This window comes from Anopheles coluzzii, chromosome X (assembly GCF_943734685.1).
Source record: "Anopheles coluzzii chromosome X, AcolN3, whole genome shotgun sequence".
NCBI lineage: Eukaryota > Metazoa > Arthropoda > Insecta > Diptera > Culicidae > Anopheles > Anopheles coluzzii.
The window spans coordinates 16989621-17015782 of record NC_064669.1 but is presented as its reverse complement, the minus strand read 5'-3'; the positions used below and the strand labels follow the sequence as shown (position 1 = coordinate 17015782).

The 26162-nt window shown below is 44.4% G+C and overlaps 1 protein-coding gene across 3 annotated transcripts in view; it reads left to right on the top strand.

Moving 5' to 3' along the window:
- Positions 1-18384, top strand: part of LOC120950294 (telomerase-binding protein EST1A) — a 46878-nt gene extending 28494 nt beyond the window's left edge. For 2 of the 3 annotated variants that reach the window (XM_049609362.1, XM_049609364.1), the window contains exons 14-17: positions 16263-16413; positions 16489-16756; positions 16943-17082; positions 17282-17857. In XM_049609362.1, coding sequence (XP_049465319.1) covers positions 16263-16413; positions 16489-16756; positions 16943-17082; positions 17282-17415 — 693 coding nt within the window. In that variant the 3' untranslated portion in view covers positions 17416-17857. Of the gene's footprint in view, positions 1-16262; positions 16414-16488; positions 16757-16942; positions 17083-17281; positions 17858-17965 lie in introns of those variants that run through there. The other variant, XR_007452619.1, reaches the window with a different exon arrangement.
- Positions 18385-26162: the final 7778 nt, after the last annotated feature.

The following is a 26162-nucleotide window of genomic DNA, read 5'->3' as shown; positions in this document are numbered from 1 at the left end:
AGGGTGGCATCGCACGGAGCGGATGCACGACGCCCAATGGTGTCTTTATTTTGATAGCCGTAGCATGAAGCGGAGCAAAGCATCATCGCCGGCCCGGGTGCGCGCGCGCGCTCGCTCTCCGTAGCCGCCGATCATTGTCTTGCGCGAGCTATCCAGCAGTCGTCGCACTGGCGGCTGGTATACTGGTGCGGTGGTTGACCTGTGCCTGGGATGGCCGGGCCCGGGAATAGGCGGCACACCTTCCCGTGCGCCCGTGCAGTGCTGTTGTGTGGCGCTTGGGGTCTCGGTCGGTTCTCGGGCGGAGGTTATTGACAGTTTTCGTTTTCCCCTTCCCGCCGTGTGTACCGCGCTCGGGTCGCCATTGGAAGCCATTTTTATAGATTTTCGCATCTCCTCGCCACGATCAGTTTCGGTGTGTCCCGTGGAATCCTTAAATCTCTGCCCCGTTAGTTTGATCGCCAGATTGGCGAGATATGTTATTTAAATTTATTCCCTGCCTGTATGTTCGCCGGCCTTGCCTGGTTCGCGTTACCACACGTATGCTGCCGGGGGAGGATATGATTATACGGGCGGGAAGTGATCTCTTTTGTGGCACCAGCTTGATCTGGTCACTAGATCGCTCTCCTCACCCTGGCCAGGCGAGCGGAATTGTCACGATAATTCAAAAAAGGGTACATATATTTATTTTCGCCAAAACAAAAAAAAATGGAAAACGTTTAAACCGTTTTGAAGTAGAAAGTTCAACCGTTGACATCTAAATATGATGATAGCATCACATGGTTTTAGTTTTGCATGACATCTTTCAATTTGTGAGACATTCAGCGGTGTAAATTAACTTCGATCCAAGGGTTACGAATAACAAAATGTTTCCTGACTGGCCGACACCGACACTAATTAGGCGTAATCCATCAAATTCGTAACGCAAACATTTTTCGATCCCTCCCTCCCTAGTATCACAAACTGTAACGTTGGAAAATACCCCCTCCTCAAAAATTGTGTAACTGTTTGAAACCCCTGTCTCCCGCTCCAATTTATTAAACCCCGCTTATTAAACAAAATCAGATTTTTTGTGAAACAACATCAAATTATATTATATTTTACATAAAGAAAAGTTGTCCCATACAGCGATCAAATTGAAAAAGATTCGGAAAATCGAATTCTCAGCGCCGTATGCAATGTTCTTGCATCACCATCATCAGAAGCGTATTATATCCAGCCATCTTCCTCGTCCTTCATAAATATGTCCATCTTTCCGAAAATGTTTCTTTGGCATTAAGGCCTTGGGCATTGTCCTCGCTAGTGTAATTTTGATTTTCACTAGCGCATCAGGCGGCGCCTACCGAAGCATTTTGCCTAACAATTTGGAGACGCTTCAGAAAATCTGTTATTTTTTCCAACTTTTTACTTATATTGGACCAGAAAAGTTTTGTAAAAGGTAGATACACATGTTCTGCACGCATTAAATTCATTTTTGCATCAGAAAACGATGAAAATAATATTTTATTTTGAGATCCGGCACGAAAATTCCCTCGATGACCAAAAAAAGCTTCCACTAGCCGTCGCTATATGCGCTAGTGAAAATTATTACAAAATTACACTAGTGAGTACGGACAATGTCTCCCGGCCTTTAGATATTGTATCATCATCTAATTGATTATTCTATTTCACATAACATGTGATGCTTTATATGTTACGCATGTCTTACAAATTACAAAAAACGATACTGTTTTTCAGAATTATTAACTCTGACGAAAGAAGGGCTAACTGCATTAACTCCATCGGCAGTTTGCTTGAAACGAATTGTGTTTGAAAAGAATTGGATTGATATTACGCGTGGTACAGTAGCGAAATCCTTTTTAGGCCGGCATAACCGAGAAGGTTGTTAAGTCGAGAAGAAGAATCATCGTTAGTTACTCATTCGAAAAAAAGCTTTACTCCTCCTCTCCACCATGTAACAAAATGTAACGTTTGATGACACCCCGTCCTCCCGCTATCAGCGTTACGTAATTGATGGACAACGCCTTAAAGAAATCGTTTATTTCATTTGTGCAAGAACAACTAGTACTGTGGCTTGTTACAATTCTAAACATGTTTTTGTATGGGCGTTTGACGATTTGGCGAATAAAAAGGGATGTGCACAGTCCATATCATACAGCCGAAGCAGAAACTATCCGGGCAATAATTAGTTGCCATACCAAACAGACAAAAAAAAGTGTTTTATTTCCAGTGCAAACATACTCTACATCAAAATAAGCAAAACTCGTCGAAAGGCAGGAGGGTCTTCTCGAGGGAATGATCGAGTGTTTGTTTTAAAATATTGTTCCAATTTCAGAAAAGCTGCATCCGCTACTCGTTATTATTTTTCGTTTTTCGTTTCGCTGTGAGCACTTGTGAACGATGTGCTGAAAGCAAAAACGGCACTGATTGGTTGACTATTTGTGTTGCCGCATCTGAATCAGCGTCTCAGCGGCACCGCTCGAAGGGTCTAATTTTCCCTGACAATATCAGCCGCGAACCTGAAACACACACACAAACACACATACACACAATCACTTCACTCCGAAGCAGTGGCCGAAGCAACACCCGAGGATAAGAGGGCTGGAAAACGGATGCTTGGACAATAAGACAAATTGATGATGTGTCCGGTGTGTAACCCGTTCCCTTTTGGAAATCGAGGTCGACGGGCAATGTTCGCTATTCTACCGGAATAGATCCCAACCCCAGGGAAGGGATGGGAGCGGAAAATACACAAACGCCTCGCGCGCGCTTCCTCGCTCGCCCAGTGTGCGTTTTCCACTGGAAAGTGCGTATGGAGAAAAAGAGAAAGAGAGACAAAGAGAAAAAAAAGAGAAAGAAGGAAAGAAGTAGTTCCATTTCATCCTCTTTACCAGGTGTAAAGGGCAGGGAACCGAGTTCGGCTAATGCCGCGGGGAGTGGGGAGGGGGGTTTGCCTTTTTTCTGGCTAAAACACACTCCAGAAGAAAGAATTGCCTGAACCTTCGTAACTTTGTGCCTTTTGCTCGGGACTCGGTACTCTACACGTGCCCCAAACCATTCCCCTTCCTGCTGCTCCAGCTCCCTCCACCTGCCCCACCGAAAGGGGGCAGAATCGCGTCAACCTTCTGCAGTCGCGCCGGTGGACAGCAGCGGCAGCAGTGTGAACGCACATTGTGAGATCTGTTCCGTGTGCGCATTTAGGTGAACGAACGAGCGAAAAATTCATGGTTGCGAGTAATGTGAAGCATGCTGTGTGTGTGTGTATGTGTGTACAACATGGATCGAGCCCGGGGGGAAGAGTGGACAGGGCTAAATGTGGACAGGGGGAGTATTCTGGTAAATTGAAGTCGCCATAGCGAATAGTTTTCGCCACGGCTTGACCCCTCCGTTGTCTTAACGTGCAAAAACGAGACACAGACAGAACGAGCGAGAGAGAAAGGGGATGAAAAATCATTTCTTCTAGCGTGCTCTTTCTATTGGCGGTTTGAAGGGTTGCGGGAGTTTTCTTCAAACAGCGATCGGGGCGCGAAAAAGGTGAGAAAGAGATGGCGAACAAAGGCAAGCAATGGTGAAGAAAGAAAAAAAAGAGTGCTAATGGCCGAAGGATTTCTTGTGCCGATGACGATGGACAACAGAACAGTGGCGGAGGGGGTGGAGGTTAGGGGATGAATTTCCACCCGGTGGGAGGAAGAAGGAAGGGAAGGGGGCGGCGCGCGTTTTATCGAATTTACGGCAGCACTTGTTACACATTAAATGAATTGAAATTATGTTAATCGCTTTTGAAATGAAAGACGCTTCTACGGCTAATGTCGACGGGGTGCTTCTCTCTCTCTCTCTCTCTCTCTCTCTCTCTCTCTCTCTCTCTTTCTCTCTCTCTCTATGCGCGATGTGAAAGCTTGTGCAGCTGATCACGCAGGTAGAAACTGGGGGTGTGAGCAGAGCGGGTGGAGAAACAATAAGCACACAGAGAGAAAAGCATCCGCGCGAGCAGTGTCGTGTAGTTAAAATGTTGAAATCTGATGATGGTGGTGTGTACAGTGCTTGGAGTAGGGGAAAGCGGGGCAAAATGGGCATGTTAAGCAGTTTACTGAATATTCCTTTGAATATGCCACAAAACACAATTTTTCTTTCATTATTGTATGCCTCCACCATTTATCTATGGATTAAAATTGCCACATAGAATGAAAACAACTTAAAAACAATAAAATAATGTAAAATAAAAGTTGATGTTTTACGAGAAGCTATTTTGACACACGGGGTAAAATGGGCATAGCCCTGGGGCAAAATGGGCATATGTAAACAAACTGTGAAACGTCAAAACACTGGGGCAATATGGGCCACAACAACTGCGCTTAGGTAATGGTCTATGCTTTTGCGCACGTTTCGTGAAATGTATTTTTCGTTCTTTCTTTTAATTTGCTGGTCAGAAAAACCCTTAAAATTCTTCCAAAAATATGTTATCAAAATTATAACAGTTTTTACACGTTTAAATCTACAAAATCGAATGTTTTGAAGCTGTGCCTGTTATCATTATTGAGGCGACAAATACAACACCATAGCCTCACCAAGCGCCGTATGTCAAAAGCATCTGCCCATTTTGCCCCAAGAGTAACTGCCCATTTTGCCCCACGTGTAGCATTTTTTGTATTTTTTGTTATATTAGTAAAAATACGAATTCAATCGCCTTGATTGCTTCAGACAAATTGTAAAGAAATATCATATCTTTAAAAATATATCATTAAAAACTTCAACGCATCCCTGTGACACACGTTTAAGCTTATTTTCGAAGTGGCAAAAATTACATCAATATGCTGCTAAACCTTATTTTGCATTTTTCTTAGTTATTTGTTATGTAAGGGTTATGAAACTTACATGGTGTTCATAGAACACTCTAATGAATACATTTTGAGCATTGGAAAGTATCTTTGTAGTCAAATAATGCTTAAATAGAGGGTGCCCATTTTGCCCCACATGCCCATTTTGCCCCGCTTTCCCCTACAGTGTTTGGAGCTCCGAGTTAGGAGCAAGAGGCAATAGCAACAGGGACGGGGAGAGGACGGACCCGGGGAAGACAGACGCTAACAAAGAATGGTCAAGTGTGGGCAAGGAAGGAGGAGGAAGGCAGAATGGGTAAGGGAGGATGGAGTTGGAGAGAGGTTAAGGTGAAGATCGCGAAACGATTGTGGAATGCACACGCGAACGAAAGGCGCCGACGGTTGGATCATAGAGCAAGCGAGATATTAGGATGGATCATGGGATTGGCAGACATTGGGAAAGGGGGGTGTGCTGACAGGGAAGCAGAGAGAAATAGGGAGAAAGAACGCACGTAATGGACGTTCTCTCGTATAGAAAAAGGGTCCGCGAGCCTCTTGCCCCAACGGTTGGGCATGATCAGACACTCAAATTTCAAGGGCATAAAACGGCCCTTGTATTTCGCGGAGAAAGAGAGAGAGAGAGATAGAGAGAAAAAAAATAAAAAAATAGAAAGAGAGAGAGAGAGAAAGAGAGAAAAAGAGAGAAAGAGAGAGGGAGAGAGAAAATAGCGCACAATTCTTGGTTTGTATTCTACGTGCAAATTGGGTTTTTGGCAAATTTGCTCGGGGCTGGGGGGAGGGTAGGGTGTCTTCTAAGAGTCTGAAAAGTCGATGACATGGAAGGACGCGGGTGGCTGCACATCTACACACAGTGTAGCACTGGCGGTGTGGTCACGCGTCAGGGAGGAAATGGTTGGCGTGGAGGTGGTGGCTCTCCGTATTGCCGGCCAAACAAGCACAACCCTGTGTGTGTGTGTCGACGCGGAGAACAAGGGAGGGTGATAATTGGCACTGTTGGTAAAGGACGACGCTATTTAAGCTGGCCAAGAGCGTACGATCCCGTTATACGCAATAAAATGTCGTAATTCGTTTAGTTTGCCTTATTCTTTCTCTTTCTTCTTCTCTCTCTCCCGGCCATTGATTTTTCCCGTGTGTCTGTCCTCTTTGGTTCTTTGTTTTCTGCTTATCCCCCCCCCCCTCCCCACGGGTTGCTTTTGTTCTGCGCCCGGTCTAGGGCAAGGTCTCGGGCAATATTCCCTCGTTTTGTCGGATTGGCCTCTCATTAAGGGGAAGAATTAAAGGGGAGGAAAAAAACATATACCCACAGATAGGAACTGTCATCGCGCTCCCACTCGCGGGGTATCATTAGCAAGGGAGAACGGCGAGCAGAGGAGGCAGGAGAGAAGCAGTGCATTATTAGCGAGTAGTTAAAATGTTTTATACACACTTTGCAATAATTGTTTGGCAACTGCTTGGAGTTAACCTGTTGCATTCGCATGCATCAACAATGAAACAGCATTGAAATTATGGGTCTAATGGTGAATGTAAATCGTAAGGGTTCGTCAATCTTGAAAGATCCTCAGGGACTCATGATTTGTAAATGTTTTAAAAGTCCTGAATCTGTCATGATTCATAACAGCTAATTAATGGTCTGTTCAGTATACTGTTCCTGGCTGGATGCTGAATCTTATCTTACGAGAATCACCAAAAACTTTACGGAACACAGCGTGGCGAGTGGGACTGTATTGAATTTTGTGGATATATCGATTACTGAGGTTAACCAGTCGAATAAACAGCTATCTACTTGTTAATAACAAAAATATTTTAGAATAGACACCGTTATTATCACTTGATCACACATCAGCTGGTGTAAGATACGTTGTCCAATTTAATAACACAATTGTAGTGACTAAAGAGTATAGGACCAAATTAGTGTTGGGTAAATCTGATTCAGATTCACGAATCTGAATGAATCTTTGAAATGATTGAAATTAATCTGAATCTCGGGTGGAAAGATTCATGAATCTCAAAAAACTCATATATCTTGAAAGATTCATAGAGATTGATCATCTTCTTATTCTACTTCTTGGCGTAACAACCTACGAGGTCATGCCACCCAATACAGACATTCGAGACTTATTGGTACCACGCAGCCGTATAGTCTGTTTTGCTACAGGGAGACGGTCCATGCGTGACTTTAACCGTCGATGGGCATGTTGTGCGATAACCACTTTACCATGAGATTGCGCAAATTTAACATTTTGAAAATTTTGGAGATTTATGAATCAACAAGGATTCGTGAATCTTTAGGAATTCGATTCAAATCACTCATCGCTGAAGATTCATATGAATGAATTTCAAGGAAAGATTCATGCAACCCAACACTAGACCTAAGTCATCTTAAATCCTTTGACAGACAGAAATACACAATTGTCATCTTCGATTACACAATTGTCTGATTCGATACAGCTTGTTTGTTTGTTAGAGTATTATAACAATTAAAGATACGATAATTTACAATCTCATGTACACCTTGTTTGAGATGAGCAGAATTTCGATAGATGAGCAAAATTTCGCAAACTAAACAAACTGTGGCGACAGTTGTGCAATCGAAGATGACAAGTGTATTATTAAATTGGACAGGGTAGCTTGCACCAGTTGACGTGTGATTAAATAGTAAACAGCGGTGTCCATTCAAAAAGATTGTTTATTGAACTGGTAAAACCTGTACATCCTGTGATCCGATGTTTTATTTTTTAATTTGTGAACATACATTTTTACCCGAACCAATGATATAAGTAAATCTTTGAAGAGTGCTCATAATTAATGGATTCTTTTAAAAATAAATAAAAAGTATTTGTAATTAGCTTCCCCAAACCCAAACGGTTGGAGCTCAAGATTGTAAATTTAAAAATCCAAGCTATCCAGGAAAATTTTAAACGATTTGGGTCACTTTTTCGCTCAACAATAGAACCCCAACTTTCGGGTTCTAGATCCGATCGCTTTGTACGAGACTACCTCATAGCTGAGTTTGATCATTCCATGGCTCGTATGTGATCCTCTGCACTAACCAAGCACCGTGACTCGTCTGATAATGTAAAAAAGTGTCTCTGTTTGTGCTACCCTTAAGATGTACGGTCGATTCAGCATCAGCAGCATCACGTTCAACATTGCCTTTTGAAGTGCGTATCGATATTTGCCAAAGTCTCGACGGAAGTTCTGAGATCGTTTAACACCATTCTAAACGCCCAGTGTGACATCGATGCGCAGACATATGCAGCGCGCCAGGTGTGGGAATTGCAGTGACGCATCCCTCCGGCCGGCCAGGAAATCATGCAGCTTAGAATGTTTAGTTATCATCTCCACATCGTTTCGATGCCTATTTTTGGAAAAATACACACGCACGTACAGCTCTTGTCAATATCTTCATTAGGGGCAGGTGTGTAAAAATAATGCATTTGAGTTTGATTTTGCGCACCGTGTTTGCTTAGCCTGACCACACAGCTAGCCTATTCATTGCAGATAATGCAATCTTTGCGTCAAGATTGCGTCGAAAATGACTCTACAAACAGTGTGGCCCGGACCCCGAATAGTGTGCTAAAATATTTACTAATCTTTAGGCCGCATTGCGGCCCCTATCCCCCCCGCAAGCTCGCATCAGCTCGCCAGTGCAAACAGCCGCAACAACGTGTGTTGCTCAAAAAGCCATTTGAGGGAATTGTATAATTGAAGGCAATTGAATCGGTCGATCGAGTAGTTAGGCCGCTGCGCTGATAGCTGAACCGATCGTTTAATGTGCCGTTTTCGTTTTTTTTTGCGACCGTCCTTCAGCTAGCGAAATCGATTCACCGCGGCGGGTAATAGCCGCCGTATTATGCTGCATCTTGACCGAAGAAAATTATAATACGCGCGGGTGCTTGCGCAAAAGGGCTGTTCGGGAGGGGAAAAAGGTTTCGCAGCATTTTTAATACGCGCTCTGTATGCCAACGATTCTAATCGCATCGCATACGGCAATAGCAATCAATCACGACGTTCTTTTGGGGGCCGGCTGCCCCGATGTCGGACGTTGTCATTCATATTTGCCCTTTTGTGCATGTTGCTGCGTTAATGACGAGCGAGCATCCTTGAGCTCGGGGAGCCTGGAGAACGAAAAAAAAACACACACACACATGATCCCCATGGCTAGCCCTGGTGTGAGCCCTTACTTTACGATCATTGCTTTACTGTTTCCTGCAGCCGATACAGCCTCCCCAGAGGGACTGGTTTGTCCATGTCTGTCTGCCGCGATCGTAAAATTTGCTGCCCGCGATTAGGCTTTCCGCAGCGAAAGCTTTTTATTGCCGCCGGACAAAGAAAGCGCTTTGGGAGTGGAGTTCTTGGTGGATTCTTCGGCGAAAGGTGGATGGATTCTGAACCACCCCTAGCCGAGGGTATTTGCATATTAAAAATGGGCCCATCTCGGTCCCGTTTTGTGCCGCGCAAAAATAAGCATTAATTTAATGCGCGCTATCCCGTTCGTGTCGAGCTTCTGTTGTTCGGTGTAGCAGATATCGTTAGACCATTGTTGGATTAATAGATTATACTAACTTATGCTCTTAGCCTGCGCGCATGTGTGTGTGTGTGTTTAACAGTCGGTTAGGAAACAACCCAATTCTGGAGAGTTCTAAATTCTCTGGCAGCAGCCCGAATTATGGGATCCGGTTGCGGTCGCTTGACCAGTTGACTATCGGATCCTATCGGCTCGTAAAATCGCGTAAGAAATCAATCGGTCCGAGGGCATCGGAGTTCATTATGGGGTTTTGTTTTGTGCGTGCGTGTGTGTGTGTGTGTGCTGATTAAAGAATATGTCAGAGCAGCAGGGCGAAGGAACTCATTGAGACGTTTCTTCGTTCTCGGCGTACGTCTTAATGAGCATATTTCAGAGCTGTGAGCATTAATAGTAAACGTGTGGTTTTGTTTGGTTTGTTATTATTCTTTTTTTTTGCGTAACGGTGCTAGAACGGTATGTAATGCCGTTAATCAAATCGTGACCCCCCGCTTGCGTTGAGATATGGAACACATTCCAAAAACAGCCTACCTTAAATCCCACCCTCCCCCCAAGCGAGGAAATCATTCCAGAGGCAAACAATCGTGGAATGCGTGGCAGGATTAAGGAGACAGCCACAATTCTAGTAGCGCTTCTAAGCTGTGTAATGACCTGGCCCATATGGTTGTAGAGATGGTGGTAGGAGGATTAGCGATTTTCGGAAGAGGCCCCTTAACGCAAAGAGGACAAAGCAAATATTTCGCTTGTTGTTTGTTTCGAGCATAATTTGCAATTTTACCTTCGATAACGCTAGGTCATAATTTCTTACCAAGGTATTATTGCAAATTAGGTGCTTATTTACGTAGTAATCTAATACTGTTATTGAGGGCTTTTACGATATCAGTCAGCTCTTTCATATGGAGTTTGACAGGCCTAGCGGCTCGAAAGATGCATACATCTCGAAAGATTCACGAATCTGTAGGGACTTATGAACCTAAAAGAATTAAACAATCTTCAAAGATTCATAGAGCTTGAGGTTCTTATTATTCTTCTTCTTGGCGTTGCAACCTACGTGATCATAACAGTCTTTGCAGGCTTTCGAGACATCTTGGCAAGTACCACGTAGCCGGATAGTTTGTTATGCTACGGAAGTCGTTCCAGGCGAGGCTTGAAACCCAGGAGTGCGATTTAACCACTGTACACAATGGGATCGTGTAATTTAAATATTATCAAAATCATACATCTTTGCCTGGATTCTCAGGATTCTTTCGAGATTCATTATTTTTTGAAGATTCACGAATCTTTCGAGATTTATGAATTCTTGGGGATTTATGAATCTTAACAGATTCATGCATTCTTGGAGATTCATCAGTCTTGAAAGATTCATGCATATTAAGAGATTCATGAATCTTTGGAGATTCCATTCAAGATTCGAAGCATTCATCTTTAGCGATTCATGTGAATCTCAATGAAATATTCATGAAATCCAACACTACACAAAACTAGCCTCAGTATTTCAGCATGAAAAAAGTGTAAACAAACGCCGATTCGTCGCGGGCACGAGTTCATGACGGATTGATTTTGTTTTACTGAAGGAATAAATATTGTGTAAAGAAAGATTAAAAATTGTTTGGATCGATTTTTGTTTGTAATGAAAGTACTATTTAGGTGGTCCCTGAGATACATTATCAATTGGCACCGAAAACGTCTGTAAAATACCGCGTAGGTCGAATTTCTGCGTAAGTTGAATTTCACGGTTCCCGGCCAAAATATCACTAAATTTTCGTGTAATTTTTCTTGACGTGTTAGGTTTTAGCCGATAAAGGCAGAAATTTGATATAATTCTTACGCGATATAGCAATATAAACCTTCTTGAAAGAATTATAAAATTCGACCAGAAGGGAAACTATTTTGTATTTTGTGACAAATCAGTAAAATTTACTCAAAGAGCTGTCAAACTTGGGAAAACCGCGTATCTCCGCATTCGCGTATAAGAGGGTACTGTGTATCTCGAAGACCGTTGTAACTCATATCAAACAGAAAAAAACGAAACTATTTTTAAATACATCTTTGTTTGTATAACATACTTTGATAAGGCACTACGCGCGCTGGTACCATCCAATGCGTGATTAAGATCAGAACACCCGTACGGTTCTGCAGCAGGTCGTGCGGATACCCAATAGACCATCAAGGCGCCCTATATTTAAGTACACTTAAGTTCGATTTTATAGTTTCGACGATCATCCGAATGAATGGAGCTTATAATAGCGAAACAAGCAACGATTGCTTCTTCAACTATGAACATCATGCTGTTGAAGGCCATTGCGTCGGAAATAAGGCATTGTCTTGCCTCAATCATTTATTTTTTTTTTTTCATCGAGAATAACCCAGGGATGTGTCGATGATTCAGGAAATCATTTGTCACACGGCCGGGTCCGGACATTGGCCGAAAAAATAAAAAATAAAACGTTTGTGTGTTGGTTTGTTTCGTTTTTTTGTGCAGCAGAAATTGTGATTTGATTTCTACGGTTTGTGTCTTGTGAGTGTATTTGTTTTATGTCAATGGCGTAGTCTTAGGGTGTAATAAATAAAGCAAAAACCACACATTGGACGTATCTGTAGCGATGGTATGAGCAAAGAAACAAAAAAAAAAAGGCCAGCAAATGAAGCGTCGTGCAGTATCAATACAGATCAGTGTGCTAACACAAAGACACGCGCGGAAACAAACGAACGAAGCTCCGCAATGTGTGGATAGCGTTCGCCTATCGCGCGAGCATATGAGCAGATAATTGATTGTACCATAAAACCGATCACTGTTTGATTTAGGTCCAGATCAGAACTATCGGATCCGTGTTCCCTTCGCTCTTGAGCACAGCCCCCTGCCTCGGTTGGCATGTCCGTCCGTGGCACTTTCTGCAATATATAGTGCTTGGTAAAACTTGTATTTTTAGCTCTCTTTCTCTCTCTCTCTGATCGTCTGCTTGGTACCTCTTTCTTCTTGGTTTGTGGTTTCGCCCTTCTGCGCATCGCACACCATCGTCTAGGAGCTCGCGTTTGCTTAGCCGATTTGATGGTGCCCGAGGATCATGAAGTAAAACAAAACAACACAAACCATAGCAAAAGTGATATGATCTCAGCATCCACTGGTATGGCCAGTATCTCGCGGCCTCCGCGGGTTTATATGGTGCAGTTTTCTTGTACGATCGTTGCGCAACCATCGTCGTTTTTTTCCCCGGGGCCCGGCAGATGGATGTGGAGATGGGTTCGCACTAACGAAGATGATGCTTTGATAGGACGACTTTGAAGGCGGTTGGGAAGCAAGGGCAAAAACGTTGTGCTGTGGACTGGGGGAGCGTTTTTCCCTAGGTCCTGGGGATCATTAAGAGCAAAGTGGCCACAGGAGTTAAGTCAGTCAGTCCTTGTCCCTTCGTTCGCAACCGATGTGGATAGCGCGTAATGGAGCATTCCAGGCGGTCGAATGTAGCGCGAAAGAAAGCGCACGATTGGCAAGAAGCGCTTTTGCCGATTGGAATGCGGCACGCAGTACCAAAGTGCATCACACCGCCCCAACGGCTGCATTTAGACCGATCCGATATGGGGGTAAATGATGCCGAATCTTGGCCGAGGGGAGCGTGTAGATGATGATTGTATTTTAGTGTTTGCTGTAAGGAAATTAAAGCGGGGCTCAAGTATCAGCTCCGGGGCAGAGGGCATCCTTGGCTCTGGGTGTCACACACACACATACACACACTGACACAACGTGTCTATTGTGTGTCGCTGCAACTTTGTTGCCTGGTGTGGTTCCTTCCACGACATTCCTTCAACACACACGCCCCGGTGGTAGGCCCAAGTCCGTTCTTTCCTAAATATTTCCACACTCTGGCCGCTGTTTGTTTGCTGCGATTTGTTTGCGCATTTGCTTGCCCTGCTTTTCCTTTTTGCTATTTGCATTTCGCAGCACACACACACACGTGCGCCAGCGCGCGCTCACAGCTGCATAGATGTCACAATCGCAAGCATGCTGCATGCTGCACATCCATCCAGCAGGACAATGCGGCGTTGGATAAGAAGAGTAAGAAGCAGAAGCAGCAGCCGGCCGGTAACAACCGTACAAATGCCAATCCGCACGGTGCGTGGAAGGAAGGAAGGAAGGCAGGGTGCGTAGGAGTAGGATAAAAGGAAGCGTTAATGGGTGAAGGAACTGGATGAGCAGCGGCGTTTGCGCAAACAGTGCGCAACTTTGCAAATATTAAGCACGATATTCTTAAGCACACACACATACACACACACACTCGCCCGGGACGGTTGCCGGCACTTTGGCCCCCTTTGTCAGGTGTCCTTTGCTGAATCAGGTTGCTCATGCGCAGCGCTGTGTACCGATCGCTTTATTGCCAGCGCTCGGTGTCTATTAAGGTGATGTGATGCAAATGTGCGATGCTCCATACATAGAGTCAGGGACATAGAACCCGCAACCACGTTTTTCTCCCGCTTTCAGGGCATCAGTAAACTCACAGTGTGTTCTGCTAGCTGTTAGTGTGTCGTACTATTTTCATTTCTTTAATTTTGTTGCCTATTTGGCTGTACGGTGCGCTGTTGGCTTTGCTGCTTCACACCTCCCGGGCCAAGCACTTACTGCAAACGGTGATAGATATATGTTGCAGCATGTTTCCCGGTAGATAATGTCATTGCTGTCAAAGAGAGACAGAGAGACAGGTGGCTTTCTACCTCGATATGCAAAACTATCGCTGCAGAGGGTTCCTGTTTTTGCTAGCCAACGCTATCGATTCTATCTCCAGAGTCATAAACTCTCGTTCCGATTTTATCAAAGCAGCCGATGAGACACATCATTCCTGTTGCTGTTTCAGAAGTTGAAGAACCGACTGGAACGATGATTGTACATTACGCCTGGGTGAACCGTTTTTTTTTTTCTAAAGTAAAACTTTCTACCTTTTACAGTCGTTCAGTTTGACATCACAACATTGTCTGCAGTTTAGCACTCACACACACATACACTCACGGAGAGAAGCGATAAGAGAGTTGTGTTGAATTTTGCCCGCGAAACATGCAAATGCTGAAGTCCTCTAGAACAGGTTTTTGTGCGTGCCAGATGCACTTTGTTGTTAGCAAGAAAATGAAACAACGAAACCAAACCAAAAAAAAAAAAAACAAAATGCAGAAGAAAAATAATGTCCAAATGCAGTCAACGTTGCAATCTTGTGTGTGTGTGTGCCTGTGTGTGTTTCTTTTCTACGTGTTTTCAAAGAAGCGAAAGGAAAGCAAGAAGCAGTAAAATTACATTATTACCCTTTGCTGCGCCAGCGTTCCTTCTGGCTCTCGGGCTTGGTTTTACGCTCAAACCGGTGTTTGATAGATCTGGTAATGTATCCTTTGTTGTAATGATTATACACGCAAGCAGTACATGCCGTGGTGCGTATGCAATATGCGATAATTTTTACTCTGCCTTCGCCTTCCATAATCTTTGCCTCTCAACAAACTTCGCCTGTGCTCGTTTGTGTTGCTTATTTTTATTGAAATATTTCATGTTTTCTCCCGATGTACATAACACAATGAGATAAACAAAAGGTGTAAAGGAAAAGAACAACTTTTTCACTGAGTTGAGTCAGAGTAGAAGCAAGTAGATCTTTCAAGCACTCTTTAAATTTATTTGCAAGTATCTATATACATCTCAACAAAATATTTGCACATCATACATGCTTTAATAAGTGATTCGTCAGTGCTCACGTAACAACTAACTTTTCTTATCTTGAGTTCACTTTGATTCTCTGCGCCGACTATCGATTCACTTTTTTTTGTAGGAGCAGTAAGTGAGTCGCTATTACGCTCTGCTAGATTCGTGTGTTACTTTTTTTTCGAATTTCAAAGGAATGAGGGAGATTTGTAACGTTATAACGGCTCTTCTACGCTAAATCAACTGATTGAAAAAAGTGATCTTCTTTCAACTCTAAATTAAATGAAACTCTTGTCATTGAGTTGAATTTATTCAACTCATTTTTATGATTCAACTCATAACTCATTGGTAACTATAAATCAGTAACGTATTCAGTTACTTATTGCGCTCATTTAACACTTTGAGTGTGATGGCTATCATATATGATAACTACGTCAGAAGCGGATTTTCCTATAAGCGGACTGAGCGGCCGAGGGGGCCCCCAAGTTAAACCTCCACATGGTAGTTCGCTGTTATAAGTGATTGTTTTTTTTATTAATGTACATATGAACGGAAAACTAAATCTTACTCGGAATATTACATTCGTACAAGTAAGAGGGTCAAATGTTGATATCTTTTATAGCAATCAAAAGTTATTACAAAGTTTGGAGATAATTTTTACAAACCTAGACAAACTTGACATATTTTCGCACTCTTCCATATTAGCAATAAAATCTCTAATGACAAGAGATCATGCAGGAGCTCCTGGGATGATTTAAAAAATAAAACTTTGTCGATGGTCTCGATTGCAAAAGAGCGACAATAAATCGTAATATCTTGTAACAGATAGGGAGTATTATCATGAAATTTCGCAAAAAAAATCAACCAAATGTTAGATAACTTTATGATGTATAAGATTTTTGCGATTTTTTTTGTTAATTTTTTATATAATAAGTCATTATATAATAAGTAAATGGTCAAACATCGAGAATTAGATGTAACAACAAGAAATGGAGCAAACCTGTATTAAAAATTATTATTTTCGTAATCTTTTCGTTATTTAATTACACTTCTCCATCATATATGATAGCCAAAAAAAAGTAAACCAACAATGCTTGGCCGCCAGGGTCAAATATAAAAAAAAAATGGTTTGGCACCCAAAGTATGCATAAAACAATTATGCACCCATTTCCTTGTGTGTATCAATTCGAATTAATCCAATGCCGTTTCCTGTTCCGACCTCTACTACCATCCGCAGGACATACTTTCGCAAAGCACGATCGCAGTCAGCATCGAGGTGCACCCTCGCCTTCTGGTAACGGACACCAACTGCTTCGTCGACTATCTGGGGGCGATCGAGCTGATCGCGAAGGCCCATCCACTGTATCAGCTAATGGTACCCATCATTGGTAAGTTCCTGGCTGCCTGCCTGTTATCACATATCACTCCTAACTAATTAATTAAAAATAACCATCCGCCCGCAGTGATTAACGAACTCGAGGGATTGTCGAAGGGGCTGCGCAACCAGTCGCCGAAGCAGCAGACAGCATCCACGGCAGCGGTGGCTGAAATTCTGGTGCCGGTGCAGAAACAGCTCGCCCTGCCAACGGCACCGGCCACTGTCGTGTCCATTGCACCGGCTAACAGCAGCAGCACCAGTGCCGCCGGTCTTCATCAGCAGCACGCGGCCAAGGTTGCCGACGCATCGAAGAAAGCATTGCAGTTCATCAAGTCGCGCAATCCCGCCCTGAAGTAAGTACTATCTGTTTGTGTGTGTGTGTGTGGGTTCGCCGTTAATGGTGTTAATATTTGGAAAGAAAAGGTTTGGATTACGCCTAGACAGTCGATAGTAATGGTTGCGTGTTGATATTATTATACGATTTTTTGTTTTGTTTTTTTTTTTGTTTTTTTTTTTATTTACCTGCGCACAACCATTAGATGTGTGACGACCAAGGGTTCGATACTGAAAACGTCGACCTTCACCGTAGAGGATGACGTCGGTGACCTCAAGTCGAACGACGATCGAATACTCGAGACTGCCTTAAACCTCTGCCGCAACCACATCGAGGAGACGCGCGGTAAGTAAATGCTATTTTTCATTTGCCATTTTTGCCCCTTCCTTCCTTATGGTGTAGTCCAATTGATATATTTTTTACGAACCATTATTTTGATTTTGCCTAACAATGGATTAAAATTTTTAATTTTTATATCCAAATTTCGGTGGGTGCTGTTTCCCATGCAATCTCCATTAATAACATTCTACACTGTGCTTTACAGCCGGCACCCGGTACCTAACGATGGACGTCGTGCTGCTGACGACGGATCGCAACTTGCGGGTAAAAGCCATATCAAACGATCTGCCCGTTAGAGAGATACCGGACTTTATCAAGTGGGCAGGACTAAGCGCCTAGCGAACAGTGCGCACCAGCTGGGTGGCGGCGCTGCGCTGGCAAGCACGGTCATATAGTTAGACAAATAGGCTCTGTTGGCAGATAGCGCACAGCAGAAGAAAAGCGGGAATTGATTGTTTGAGGCTGTTAAATCCGTTTTAGTGAACGTTACGTTTTACGCACGATCTATATCGTTTTGGTGGCGCGCGCGCGTACTGAAAGTGATTTTTTCGCGTTAGTAAGGACGAGCGGCGCTGCACGCGCACGCGAATTACCAGGACCGTATTGCGACTTTGTGAAAGATGGCTCCATTTGACACTTACGATCGATTGTGTGTGTTTTTTTTTTCGGGCGGCGTCACTAGATAGGTAGGTTACAAGCTACTTGTTGCTTTTACACACTCGTTTACTCACGGAACGAGAACAGAGGAAAATGTTATATATATATATATATATATATATATATATATATATATATATATATATATATATATATATATATATATATATATATATATATATATATATATATATATATATTTTTTTTTTTTTTTTTTTACAATCACGTCTAGTTGTAAACCTGCAAAGGGAAACGCAGGAGCCGTGCTAATGTTAACATTGTCAATGCGCGGGGGACGTAAACGCTTCGCTTAATTTTACCTAACAGTCATTGGGTCGCGCCCCTAGCAAAAAAGTCTTTTTCCTGATTTAGTACATACTGACAGTCTGTTTGCATGTGTGTGTCCGTGTAAAGTCGGCGACAAAAGACGCGAATGCTCAATTTATAGTTACACGCGCTAGGATGGAACACATCTCGCGCACACACGGAAAACGCTAACCTGCTCCAATAGACTGATGGGGAAAAAGGAAGAAAAAAAACGTGACACCGGAGCAAGGGCGATTAGTAGCGGCTGTTTAAGTAACAGGTCTGTAAGCGATAGTGGAACGTCTTTTTTTCAAATTCAATAAAATGTATTATGATTTTATAGAACGTCGCACACACTCTGCTGCCTCAATCATCACATCCGAAAACGACGCAAACACGACGATGACACGACCGGAGCAGCAGGGTAACGACCGTTTGGTCCATTAATTTCATTGCTCTCGGGCAATGGTTTCGCAGTGCCACAGCTTACAGTTCAGCAGCCCTAATGTTGTGTGTAGCCCTGTAAATCTAGTAAACAATTGCTTTGCTTTTTTTGGTTGGTTGGTTCTTGTTGTTTAGGAATTGTCTGTCTGGCCTTGGTTTTAAAGATGTAAGCAAAATGCATCACGTCCATCAGCGTCATGTGCAAAAATGAGCGATAAAGAAATTACCCCGCAATGTTTGAAGCGATCGTGTGTGTGTGTGTGTTTTTTTTTTTGTGTGTGTATCGCCCATTGCCCGTTGTTTCTTGATGCCGTACGCAGCGCAACCAATTACGCGGGAAGTGAGCTTACGCGTCAACTGCGGCGTGGTGAAGACAAATCGCTTCACATCCTTTTAAATCGTAAGGTAGCGTTGGCCGTACAATCTTCTCGGGGTTTATTAGCAAAAATGCACTTCTTGTTAGAGTTGGTTCGGTTCCAAACAAAAAAAAACGGAAAAACAATCATTCCTATCAGCATATTCACTCAAACAGTTTGTTCCTAGAACAGCAGCAGCTGGGTAAGCTTAAGTGCTTGTGATGCCCGTCTCATTTATACTTCAAATCTTTGATGTATTTTTTGTTGTTGTTCGCACTATGGTGTATTGGACTTTTAACATCCCCGTTCGCAATATTCTATGCAGCGTTCTATGCTTGTGGTCGGGGGTTCCACGTTCCACCATAACAACAATAAATAGGCAAAAAAGTATAAAACCATCATCTCGATGGCACGCTGCGTGTTGCGGGATGCGATGGACGGTGTGGCGAAAGGGAAGACGAACCCCACACGGAAATGGAACCGAAATCGTTGAAATTAAAATGATCAAAGATCAAAACGCAAACAAACACACCGTGGTGCTTGTTTGCTAGGGGAAGGGGGGGGGGGGGGTAGAATGAAGAAGAGAAAACGGTATGAAACCATCCCCCATCCCCGCTCCTCTTTTCCTCTTCTTCCCCTGTAAAAACACCCCAAAAATGACGCCAACCATAAGCATCGCGGGGCCAGCGTTGGGAGGAAGATTCGTTCTATGACTCGCGAGTGATTGAGCTCGAACCACCGCCACCCCTTCTTCCTTGAATTTACCTTCCTTCTTCCTTTTTTTTTTGAAAAAAGGTCCCCTCGCGAGGGTTAGCTAAAAGATATCGTGTCGTTCGCCGATGATTTCATCACAAAGTGTTAAGTGTGGTGTGTGTCTGCGCTCGCGCGGACGATCCTCAGGTAGGAGATGCGAAAAAGGAATCGCTTTGAAATCTCGGAGCGGAAGCGCGGATTTTGCGTCACCCTTTGCTCCCTGATATCCTCCGATAAGGCCTGCCCGAAAGGATTTGCCAATAAGAGCTGGCTGTGATTTGCTTGGCCGTTTAATGAAAGAAAATGGCAATACAAATGGGAGAAGAAGAAGAAGAAGAAGAAGAAAACAAGCCACACACTGTACCACGGTTGAAAGGAACGAGGCAGAGGCATCAGGGAAATAACCTCCTCCCTTCACTCCCTTCCAACCTCTGCCCCACGGCCCTCACATTGCCATCGCGCAGTCGAGGGAATCGGGATGGGGGAAGCGGGAGGGGATGGAGGGATGGAGAAGATGGCAATTTTATGGTAAACGCGTAGAAAAATCCGAAGAATCAATTACCGCTTCCTTCTGACACATTGAATTAACGTTCCAATTCCTCTCGTTCGCGCCACCCTGCCGCCCGCCTACTCGCGCCCGTTTCCCGCCCGGGCTTTTGCATTCTTCTCGTTTCCACGTCGTCGTTACTCATCATTTGCTACTTCCTGCTACTTCACCCTCGAACATGGGTTTCAGCTTTTTTTTCGCTCTTCTTTCTACTGCTGGTGGTGCTGTTGCCCTTTTTTTCATTTCAAACAGCCGCTTACTTAGCAGGCAAAATAACACCAACAACAGCAATAGCAACAACGGCATCGTCGTACCCATCACCAAGCAATGAACTGAGCGGCGGATCATTCGGAGGGTCATTTAAAATAGAATTTTGCCTCCAATCAGCGCTTCTTCACCGTACACCAACCGGGGGTTCGTCGCTTGTAATGTCGATGCCAGAGCAACTAATGGCGATGAGCATGTATTGTTGCTGCTGTTTGTCGATATTCGGTACAACTTATGTGGTGAGGTGGCGAACCGATGCACCGATGACATCAGTCTGTAATGTTGTTGTTGATTATTGATGGGTGAAGCTGTTAATAGGCGACAGACAAAATGATGCTCAAGTGCAGTTTGTTCACCTGAAGTCTTTTGCTTCGTGAAATAGTAGCTTTTTTTAAATGATAAGTATGCACATGCATTAAATGGAATAAAACTGTACATCACGTATGTATGATGTACGTGTTGGTGTATATTACCTCACAAACAAACAAAATACACAAACGTATATCCTACACCTACCGTCACTGCTAAGCTAACGCTGAAGCTGCGCGTTCGAAAGGTGGAATAAAATAAAATATAGCTAAAATCAATGGCCAACCCTTTACCACCCGGCAGATGATTAACTGAGATATTTTCATCTCGTATTTATCTCCTGCCCGGTGCTTTGCGACAGGTTCTGGTTCCTTTCCCGGAGCCCCTCCCGCTAATCCGCGGGGTGAGGGCGAGGCCCCACCGAGGGGTCGCAGCACACAGATAATCGTATCGCGCGCCCTTGCGGGCTTCGCCTTGGCTGACACGTACCCCGTCGTACCCCGGGAGGAGACAGGAATGATACACACGCCGGTCGGTCGAGCGATCGATGACCGCCCTAACTGCCGATTACCCGGGCGATAGCTTACCGCCCCTCCTGGACCAGCCACGGAAAGCGGGAGGAAAAGCAACGATTGAACGGCACGGCACGAGAAGATCGAGTTTTTACCTACCATCATCCTCACCATCATCAGCATCATCATTATCATCATCATCATCATCATCATCCTCGTCGTCATGATCGACCCTCAGCCCTGGGAAATGGCTCCGTCAAACGGGAAGTCCACCGAACGGCAAGAGCGAACAGACGTAACGACAGCGCACACGCAGCACACGTTCGTCGTTCTGTTGCTGCTCATCGTTCTCTGTCTGTGTGTGTGTGTGTGCTGCCCCGTACGCCGAGCACAGGGGCACGAGCGAACAAGGATGACGACCTTCCAAGGCCGCAAAGCTCCACCGTAATTTGTGCACGCAGGCAGGCGGGCGGGCTATGCCGCGGCATCGGACCGACGGGCGGACGGGCCTCCTTGTCCCGGCCTGTGGTCGTGCTCTAGAGGCGCAGCGCCCTGTGTTACATAAACAGCCCAACCGTACCGTTTCCCGCATCGAACTTATCGCCCTGCTCCTTTTGCCTCCTGGGCGGGGTTCGTCGCTTGCGAACACACCACCACGCATTGATGTCTATCGTTTGCGGTGTTTATCGCAGTGCGTACGCGAGACGGATGGGCATTGGAAACAAGGGTGAGGAAAATCAGCAGAAAAAAAAGATGTAAGAGAGAGAGAGAGAGAGAGAGAGAAAGAGAAAAAGGAGGAAGGGGATATTAAAAATAAAATACACACACATATACCTTTCCTTGGATATGTTTCGCATGCTTTGTGCATTGGAAACGACGCGTTTGCAAAACCTAGCAAACTGGTACTATTTATATTCGCCTGATGCATGGCGAGAAGTTTTGAAGCAAACAAGTTTTACACGTTATATAATTTAAGTTTAACCTCATATGTAACAGGTACGGTTCTACGCAACAGCAGCGGGCAGGGCAAAAAAAGGAAAAGAGCAACAGCGAGAGAGAGAGAGACCCGGCCCAATGTCAATCTGACCAGTGCTCGTGTGTATGGTGCAATCGTTTGCAAAGGAAATGGGAAGATTTTTTCCCCACCCGTTTTTTTTTATGAGCCAGCGTAGAACTGGGCAGTAACGAATTTTTATGCAAGCCGGTTTTCCAGAGCCAGAGGCCCGCGTCCCGACCCACACGGTCCTCGGCCTGGGAGGACCATCCTCTTCGCCGTTTCCAGCGGCACTGTACGCGGAGAAAATTGTTCTTGAATGCCACCAACCCCCTAATTCGCTAACCGTCTACCATATTTTTTATGTTTTGCTTTCCATCCCACTGCCAACAATGCAGCAGAGATCGCGCGCGCGCTTGTCGATCGCGCGAAGATTAAGCCCTGCGCGAACGGTGCAAGGAGGATGGGTCGAGAATGGATGGGAGAAGAGAGGCGGTGGGGGGGGGGGGGGGTAAAAATTGCAGTAAAATCATTTAGACACTGATGAGATGTGCCCGATGTGCTCGGCGCTGAACCGCCAGACGATCGCCAGGATGCAGCGCAGACTCATTTGCTGTTGTGCCAGTGCCCGGCCGGTGAAGCGATGGGGCGAATTAATCGCATGTACTGCGCTGATGGGCAGATATTTTCGTCCTGAATTCCGCATCGATCGATGGGGACGGAGCGGAGCGGCCCCGGGCGGCCGGTGGGACGCGCACAGAGAGCATGATGGTTAATTTTTGATTGATTCGGATGGATTTATGGGTTTGTTGACTTGTAACCCCGGCGTGGTGGCCTTGCGTGTGTGTCTCTGCAAAACCGTTCGATGATTGGCCGGAATGGGTGAAAACAAAAAACAAAAAAAAAAAAAAACGTAACTGGTTTCGTTATTTCCTCTGCGTTGTTGCTGCTGCTGCTGGTTCGAGTTTTCCTTCTGGCCGCGCAAAACGAAACGATCCGCGGGATTAAGGCGCGACACCCGAGATGTATACGGAACGGCGAAAAGCGAAAATGAAAAGCCACAGCGAAAAGGTAAACTCACTTGGGCGGGGAAAAAAATGCTTTACCGAAACTAACATAGCCAAAGGCCAAGGCAAAGGCTAAGAAACGAGTGGCAACCAAGGGTCGCTTTAGCTTTGTTGGGCATTTTTTTCAGTTTCATGTTTGAAATATGTATTATAATCTTGATAAAATACATTTTTTTTTCATTACACAGAATATGGATTTCTGTAAGTGTAAGTATTAATGTTTAAAAAACATTTATACATGAACTTGAGTACTGGTAACTTTAATTTTAAAATAAAAAAAAACCGTTAATTTTATACTTCGTCTGGGAGCATGAAAAGAGCATAAAAAGCAACCTGCCTGTGTAGCTCAGCTTACCGAATGATGTCATAGACCATAAACGAACATAATAAGCTGAAACGAACATGGATGAATTAATCTAAAAAAACGACACTGATGATGATAATAATCATGATCATTGATGCGATATGCTTCAAACGACGACTCTACAGGTTCCTCTACGTTAAAGGCTCTCTCTCTCTCTCTCTCTCTCTCTCTCTCTCTCTCTCTCTCTCCATCACTTCCAAAAGAAAACAAAAAACCTTTCACTAACGTTGTGCGTCGCTCAGTGACGAGTTATTTGACCGAAAACGTCATAGCCATGTCGAATTCCTGCCCCAACTGCTCGTGCCAACGAACGGCCGAAAAGATGACGTGTACTGTGTGCGTGACGATTCTTGGACGGAAAAGCAACTGAACCAACCAAAAAAAAAAAGGAAAGAAACAAAAAAAGGAGATTGTCATCGACCACACACCGGTTGGCGAACTTCTTACTCATCGCCACCATCATCATCATCGTCATCCGGCAGCATCATCGTTCGGCAGCGAGGAGCAGCGTCATCAACGGTTGAAAACACAAATGACCTTCGCCGAGGACACCGCCGACTGGTGACCATTGCTCGCTCGAGCTAAACCGAGCCAACTAATCATAGTTCAAGTTTAAGGTTACTGGAAACCCTCCCTGCTTGCCGCTCATGCCTCGCCCCGTATCCCTCTCGCCCGCCAAGGACGGGCTAGCTCCACATACACACACACACACAACATAGAGAGGGGGATTGAAGAAGAGGAAGAAGAAAAAAAAACAAAACACGAACCTTCCGGTGTATTGCAGCGCACGACTCTCTCGCCGAAGCCTTTATCGCTGTGGCGTTAGTTGACGCTAGTTCTTGCGCGATCTCTGTATGTACCAGGGGGAGGGGGGGGGGGAGGGGTATGTTTGCGGTAGATCGAGTTTTCCAGATACAAACGCAGCCGAGAGTCTGATAGAGAGGTATCAATTTTAATGATGAAGCTTGTTTAATTGCTTATTTTTTATATAAGTTTTTTTACATTTTTCATGTCGCCACCACATCTCCATTTTGGTGTTAGTCATATGAATGGCATATGTATTAAAAAAAACTCGCAATAAGCATTTCAATATGACTTATCAGCAGCCTAACATGTAACTACCCTTTTACTGTTTCTGAGTGTGTGAATGTTGCAACCCATAGTGGCGGTGAGCTCTTTTTGGTTCGTCACTGTACGAAATTGTTTGAAGATGAAACTATTCTGTTTTTTTCTTCTCCTGCTCAGTTGCTCAGTTTGCTTCGTTTTTCGTGTAAGATTTGGGCTTACAGCAGGGGGAGGGGGTATTTTTAATGGCGTATCTGGTGCTGTTGCTGCTGCTGTGGAAATAAAAATGATGCCCCGATATGCGTTCATCATCCGTTGGATCCGTTGGACATAAACGCAAAAAAAAAAACACATAATAACAGGAAAACAAAAATACACCAAAAACTGTAGAATTTACGGACTCGTATATCATACGATTGTAATGCGGGGTGAGATGGTGGGAAGAAGTTGTTGTTTTTTTTGATGGGAGGGTTCGATTCAATTCTCAACTCTTCGCCATTGTTTTGGCCATTTTGGCCACATTGACATGCGAAAATGGCTACTTACGGGCGACACGCGCTCGTGGAACCTGTGCGGAATGCTGCGAATAAAACGGAAACAGCGGCCACGAGAGTGCGGAATTTTAATTGCATTAAAGGAGCCAATCTTGTGGCGAACGGGGGGGGGGGGGGGGGGGGGGGAGTGGGGCATGATGGCGTGTGAGGAGGGGCTTTACAGTAATCAAATTAGCGGAACAATAATTTCAAATTCGATTTGTTGTTGCTGTTGTTGTGGTTGGCGTTCTGTTCTGGACGCGAAGGCCACGCTCAAGGTCGTTCGGAAGATGGTTAGCGTTAGTTAGTTTGAAAAAGAAAGAAAAAACGGATCCTGAAGCAGGTTGGCGGAGCATGGGTTAAGCGACAAAATGGAATCATCGTCTGGCTCTCGCACTAAGAAGATAACACAGCGCAGTTCGCTGTTTGCAACGCCATCAAAAGGGTGATGTAAACTTTCAAGCACAAACATAAATACAGAACTTAGCGCAAAATTAAAAAGAACGAAGAAGAAAAAAAAACACACACTCACACACAAGAACGGGGCTGTAAAATTGCGGTTTACACGCTACCGCTTTCAGAAATGAGCCAACTGATTGTATCGAATAATTTACGATCGAACACACAGGCAGCGCCATTAGTCATGCCGCGGCGGGCGCTCCAAATGGCGAACATTTTTGGCGATGCTCCCGCTGGGAAACGCAAAACTGTTTGCAACCTGATGCGCTATCCCTCGCTTATATTATCTTGCAAACAGAACAAAAAGGGTTGAAAGGGGTGGTACTACTGAATGCACAAAAATACTTTGCATTCGGCATTTTTCGCTCGAAAGTGTTCGAAAGCATTATTTCGGCTTGGAATGCTGTCTGGGAAAATCCCCAGCTTTTGTTCCCCACTGTTTGTGTGTGCTTT